Here is a 6,504-nt window from a genome sequence, read left to right on the forward strand (position 1 = left end):
ATCTTAACGAAATACAAGGAATGTCATTTTGATGTCAGTGGAAGTTTGGATAAATACTGTCTGCACCTGGAAAGAATAACGTCTTTATGTTGATGAACAAACAAGGAAACGCCACGAACACATCATGCAGAACCCACTTGTTCCTTTGGCCGCTCATTTCAGAGTAACTGTGGTTCCATGGCGTGGAGGCACTCAGTGAGTCTGCAGCTGTCGTGGTGGATTTCTGGTCTAATTTCAGGGTGGTGATGTGACTAAAAAAAAAAAAAGGAGAAGAAATACAACAGAAGGCACTGAGGAATTAGGTTTATACTCCTAGACAACTACATGGTCTAGAGTCGAGGTGCTGCTGATGCTCATTTTTAATGCTTAAAACATTTCAAACAGGTGTGACTCACCTGAACAGATTGAGGGTTTTGTGTTCCAGCATCAGGCTGCTGTTGCCCGTCAGGTCCAGCTCTTGCAGCGTGGAGGGAAGGGAATCGGGCAGCTGGATCTCCGTCAGCTCATTGCAACTTAGATCTACGAGCTAAAAGACGTAAACGTTGGGCTGAAACATGCTGAAGATAATCACACACACATGCTGGTGAGGTGATGCAAAGAAAACCAAGTCTGACCTTGATCTCAGGCAGGTTGAGGATCTCTGGGAAGACAGTGATGTGATTGGAGTGTGCGATGAGGGTGTGCAGCCTCTTGCAGCTGGACACAGTGGAGGGGATCGTCTTCAGCTTGTTGCCGCTCAGATTTAGCTCCTCCAGCAGTTCCAGTTTACTCAGTTTACTGAAGACACACAAAAAACCTCCAGTGAGCTGAACAAGGAAACACCTAAATTGAATCATTTAAATCATTAAACTAGCTTGTATATGAACAGCATGTGGAGCCTGTAGGCTTCAGATGATCGTGGTCAACCATCGAGCTTCAATTGTTATTGTCATTATTATAGTGTATGTGGTTCTGTGGGTGATTGTGTGTGCGTGGGGGCAAGTACGTGGTTTTATATGTGCGTGTTTTGTTTTTGTTTGTTTTATGTTTTTAAATTTGGAAAGCACTTTGAGCTACATCTTGGTATGAAAAGTGCTCTATAAATAAAGATTATTATTATTATTATTATTATAATTTGTGCTCCACACTAAATGACTGAAAATGATGGAGTTGCTGCCGATGCGTTGGTGTAAGCGTAATTTAATCATAACAGTTCATTCATAATATTTAACTGTAAATAATTATGACCATGTTCATGCTTGTGAAGTATCTTTCTTTTTTTTTTTTTATTACATAAGGATACATAAAAAGGATTAAAAATTGACCATTTGTTGGTTTACTCCCAGAACCCCAAGCAGTTTCTGGGCATTTTGTTTGTCAGATTTCTACTCATTTTTCACTGGAATATAAAATCCTGCACTTCTATGGAAACAGCAAAATGATCTTGAAGTAGAGAAAACTTCAAAACGTCTTTTGTGCGGTTTATATAATGCCATGAATGACAAAAAAGAAAAGAAAGTTCAATTTATTTGATTATTTATTTTACAAAAACTTCAAAAATCAACGTGTACAACATTTTTGCCCACAGGTGTTACCAGTACAGGAAAAACAGTGAGTCTGTGACATTTACAGACATTTTACTGCTTATATTTCTTAATTTGTTTCCGTATTTTCATCTGCTGTGTGTAAACAAACCCTGCAGTTCAGCCGAGTTCAGCCAAAAAGTCAGTTTTTTTTTCTTCTGCCACATGACTGTTGTTTGCATCTGAGTCAAGAAGGCTTCAAGGTTGCGACAAAAAGCAGCAAATTTTTGGTTCCTTGCAGAATCTAGTTCGAGCAAACGATTTGTTTTAGAGAATTTTTAAATGACACATTTAGAATAAAGTCATTTTAATGAAATATCAGAATTCTAGGCTTAGATTTGGTCGGTTTGAAAGAAGAAAATCCAATGATTCCTTCTGGGTTTATAGTTTTTGGCTCTGATAAATGGCATCATTTAGGCTTTTTTATTTTTAAAGTAGCGTGCCTTTTAAACCTGCTTATAGGTTTTATGGTTCAGACAGTTAAGCGACACAGATGGAGACACACCTGGCAGGGAACGAGAGCAGCTGGTTGTAGGCGATGTGAAGAATCCGCAGGTTCTGGTGTCCGACCAACAGAGCGCCACAGTTCTCGTTCAGGTTGTTCCCCGTCAGGTAGAGCTCCTGGAGTGTGCTGAGGCTCTCCTCTGATTGGCTGCTGGGAGGAATACTTTCCAGGGCATTGGCTGACACATTTAAGTATTTTAGGCTGTGAAGGAAAACAAATAATAATAATAAATACTTTAATTAAACTAAAAGTCTCAGGGCATCGATATAAACAGGGAATGAACAGCACCAGTTAGATTTTATGTGCTGGGCAAACTGAGCAGAGCATATTGCAAATCTTTTAATTTCCACAAGGTAAAACTGAGAGCTCAGACGACTGATGTTTAAAAGAATCAGAGCAAACACTCTCTACTGCAACATATTTTAACCCTTTATGTGAGGAAATAAGTTGAACTGGAAGTGAAATGTGCAGGTAGACGATTGAGGCGCCGGTTCAAAAGAGATTTTAGAGGCTTACACGTTACATCTCCGATCGTCTTCTCAACATACCGAAGAAGTTAGTGCCAGCGGAGCATCGCTTTACATATTGTTGAAGCTGCACTGAGAGGCGGGGCAGTAATCTGAGCTCCGGTGGTGCAACTGGTGTTGTCAAGTCATTGTCTGTGCGTATCAAACACTGAGCAGTAATAAAACCGGTCCCTCTGACCCAGTAGGGAGTTAACCTTGTCACAGTGAAGTTTTAAAACAAAGTTAGACATTACTGAAGTGCAATGACATCTTCACAGCCCCATAAAGAGGCATTACTGCTGACTTCCTACTGGTCTCCTGTCATTTTGCTTCACAAACATGGTCGAAAGAATTTTACTATCAGCCTCGTTTCTGCTGCTGTGCTTGTTTCCATCCAGTGCCGCTGCTCCCCCTCGTATGTTGGGCAGCTCTTAGACAACACATCAGGAAACCCATTATGCACCGAGAAGTCACAGCCATTATGTCTCAGCGTTAGAGACAGTAAAGTACATTAGAGCATTTGAACTGCTAATGGGTGTTAAGTGATTTACCACACAGGAAATAGGAGAGAAAATGAATCTCCAGTTACGGTCCAGAACGCTCCATTGATCTTGACCACAGCCTCTTGCACAACGTATGCCTCATTCCCTAAACTATGAGCTGCGATACAATAACTCAAATACTCAGATAACAGCATGAATCATTCTGAATGCACGACTGAAAAAGAAAGGTAGAGAAACGGGGTGGGGGGTTGAGAGACTCACTTTAAGGCCTTGTAAAAGAGACTCTCAGGAAGCTCGGCTAGCTTGTTGTGCTGGAGGTCTAGAGCTTCCAGAGGGACGTGGTCAAGTAGGTCAGGCACTCTCTGCAAACGATTGTTCCCCGTCAGCAGCTTCCTCAAACTCAAGCTGTTGAGCAGTCTGTCGGAGGGCCAGAGGAGACATTGCAGAGTGAGATTAGGACAAGAAAATAAAGAAAAGGCAGAGAACGTCACCTTTCTGTGCAGACCGACCCCCCGTGAGGCTCGGTGTGTGTGTTCAGGGGGAGGTGGGGGTCCGAACCAATCAATCAGTGACTGTTTCAGCTCGGCTGCCTCTTTATTCTCCCCTGATACCATCACAGAAGTTCTGAGTGGGTACAGTGGATAGAAGACTATAATATAATTTGCAAAAGCTTTGTCTGATCCATTCATTCAAATGCAAATGAATGTGCTGGAAGCTGGCAGTGAATGATGGCACTCCGAGCCAAGTATTATAGGATGGCCATGTTTTACTGCTGCAACCGAAAGACACCGATGAAAGCTGTTGTGCCTCGTTCCTCCTGCGGTTCCAAAAAACTGTGGCGAAATCTTCAGATGGACATTATGAAAAACAGTTTGGCAGCTGACCGAGCATAATGTGACACCTGATCCTCTAATTCCTAACAGGACGGAAGGCTAAAAGGCCGAATAAATACTAATTATGCAGCATAAAGACACCATCTGAGCAGGAAAAGGGTTCACGATTAGCGATCAAAAAGCCCCGTCACCTGGAGGGAAGCTCAGACAGGAGGTTGTGCGTGACGTCCAGCATCTCAATTTTCCTGCAGTCGCACACCCAGTCTGGAAGATACTCCAAGAGGTTCCTGTCTCAACACACACAGTCACATAAATGGGGAGACACACACACACAAAGATTCAAACTGAGCGGAGTTGGCATCTCGCCGTTGATTGTACAGATGAGTAAACAGCGGTGAAGTCATAGCAGGCAAGAGGCCAAACTGATATCCTCCAGGGTTATTATTTAAGCATGCGAATGATCTGCATTTTAATAGATACAGATAGTTTGTGGAGTCAGTGCTGGAGGATGAGGTGAACAAATGCTGCAGATGTTTCTGACGCTGGTAGATGATTCAGAAACAAAGGACAGCTTATTTAACTGCTGACATTTTTTATCTTTATAGATACAGTCGTGACTCGATAATCCGACACTAAATGTAAAACCTTCTTTTATGTCGGATTGTCAAGACGGAGGTCCAGATGCAAGGAGGGCTTGATGCTGGAAGGCTCATTAGTTGTTAATTATTGTTCATAGTTGTTATAATAACTAGTAGGGCTGGTCCCAATAGCACTTTCTGTACGCTGGATATTCAGGCCCAATTAATGAAACATTCGGTGCGGTAGGGGGACACTTCCACCCCGGGGCAGCGCTCTGACGGGGTGGAAGTGGCCAGAACACACAGACAGTACTTTTACTGCTGATGCTAGTTTAGTTAGTGCTCACAGTTCTTTTTCCACCATCCCTGCCGCCGCTCGCTGCATGTGACGTCGTCGTGTCCTCTTCTGCGCATGCGGGACACTTTTGGCTCGTATGAAGTTCACACAGCAGATCACATACAAGTCGCATTGAACTGGAAACGTGAACAAACTCACAAAAAATCCTCATTGAGCATCAAGTCCTGCAGTGTGAACGTAGCCAATCTGTGGGATTGTTCAGTCAGATAATACGCCGTCATCCTGATTGGTGACATTAAATGTCATGTCGGAGTCAGAATCCAAGGCTGTCGCTATGTTAAGGCTGTTTTTATGGGTTCTGTTCGTTTTTCCTAAAAACCTGTTGGATAGCAGGTTTTGGATTGTTAAGGGTCGGATTATCGAGTCACGACTGTATTTTTTTGGCCTTTCTGCTTTTTTTTAAATAGTTAGTCAAGTGGAGAGTGGAAGACAGTGAAGCGGGAAGAAGAGTAGGGGAAGGACCTGCAGCAAATGGCCGGATTGGAACCCAATGGCCACTGTGCTGGGACTGTAGCCCCTGTTTACGGATCTCCCGCTCAACCAGTTAAGGTACCAGGACGCCCAACTACTGACATATTCAACATTTGCTGTGCTAGCATAACAAGTGATGAAGATGCAGGTCTTAAAGTAATTTGTTTTCCAAAATTTGCAAATGTTTAAATCACAAAACCACATTTCTATATCAGCAAAGTCAAGCAAATAACACAGGGACATTTTAGGCGCTTTTTTTGTAGCTGCTCTTGATCCTTAAGAGTCCACATTTCTGCAGAATCTGGGCGAAAACCCCTTTGTACATACTGCAGAAAACAAGGACATATAGCAGACTACAAGAATTAAAAAACAGAAGAATAAGAAATGTTGGCTAGAAATATTATTAATCCGAAGACCTCAACCTGATAGATCTCTACAAGTATCGTATCGGCAAATGCTGTGATGCTTCACTGGGAAAATTCCACAGAATATTTGCTTTGAGGTTGTTCGGTATTGATTATCCAGTTCAGCTTTCAAACTGATTTACAACCCTCATAAACCCTGTGCACAAATAGATGAACGAACACCAAGATAACGACACTATTTTTGACCTCGAAGCCTCTTTTGCGAGCACTTCTGTGTGAGATAAGAAGTGGTCTTATTCCCCCCCCACCCAGAACTCACTGTGATAGGTCCATGTGCGTCAGCTGGTTAGGGACTGGGTAGATGTTGACTGTTGTGAGGCCTGCGGGCAGATAAAAGCAGCAATCATCGAGCAAACATCTGGGCCGTTTCCATGTGTGTTTGTGTGGATGGATGTATCATTAGAGAGAGCATACAGGCGAAAGGCCAGCGAGGCAATAACAGCAGCTAGTTGACGCTCTATTTGACTCACGGTTGCTGCCGGCATGAAGCATGCGCAGTGTGAAGCCGCTGAGCGTCAGAGTCCCCAGCTGGTTGCGCTGGCAGTGCAGAGTCTCCAGGTTGCAGACGGAGCTCAGGTCCAGCGAGTCCAAGCGATTGTCCCGCAAGTCCAGCTGGGTCACCTGGCTCACTGCCTCCAGACTCTCGCTCTTCACCCACCGCAGCCCGTTGAGCCTTCATTTAACAGAGAGAACGAGGGACTCATTATTACTGGTTATCATCACTGGAGCAAAGGAGGAAGCCTTGAATTAAATTACAAAAAAG

The 6,504-nt window shown here is 43.4% G+C and overlaps 1 protein-coding gene across 1 annotated transcript in view; it reads right to left on the bottom strand.

Annotated features, from left to right (window-relative positions):
• The window catches only part of phlpp2 (PH domain and leucine rich repeat protein phosphatase 2), a 48,976-nt gene that overhangs the window by 3,048 nt on the left and 39,424 nt on the right, over positions 1 to 6,504 (bottom strand). Inside the window, exons 9-16 of the mRNA XM_008289347.1 lie at positions 6,212 to 6,414; positions 6,001 to 6,061; positions 4,101 to 4,196; positions 3,338 to 3,493; positions 2,068 to 2,268; positions 615 to 777; positions 396 to 526; positions 138 to 251 (exon numbers count right to left, since the gene is read on the bottom strand). Of these exons, the coding sequence (XP_008287569.1) occupies positions 138 to 251; positions 396 to 526; positions 615 to 777; positions 2,068 to 2,268; positions 3,338 to 3,493; positions 4,101 to 4,196; positions 6,001 to 6,061; positions 6,212 to 6,414 (1,125 nt within the window). The remainder of the gene's footprint in view (positions 1 to 137; positions 252 to 395; positions 527 to 614; positions 778 to 2,067; positions 2,269 to 3,337; positions 3,494 to 4,100; positions 4,197 to 6,000; positions 6,062 to 6,211; positions 6,415 to 6,504) is intronic.

Source organism: Stegastes partitus, unplaced genomic scaffold (genome assembly GCF_000690725.1).
Source record: "Stegastes partitus isolate 25-593 unplaced genomic scaffold, Stegastes_partitus-1.0.2 Scaffold608, whole genome shotgun sequence".
In the NCBI taxonomy this organism is placed as follows: Eukaryota; Metazoa; Chordata; class Actinopteri; family Pomacentridae; genus Stegastes; species Stegastes partitus.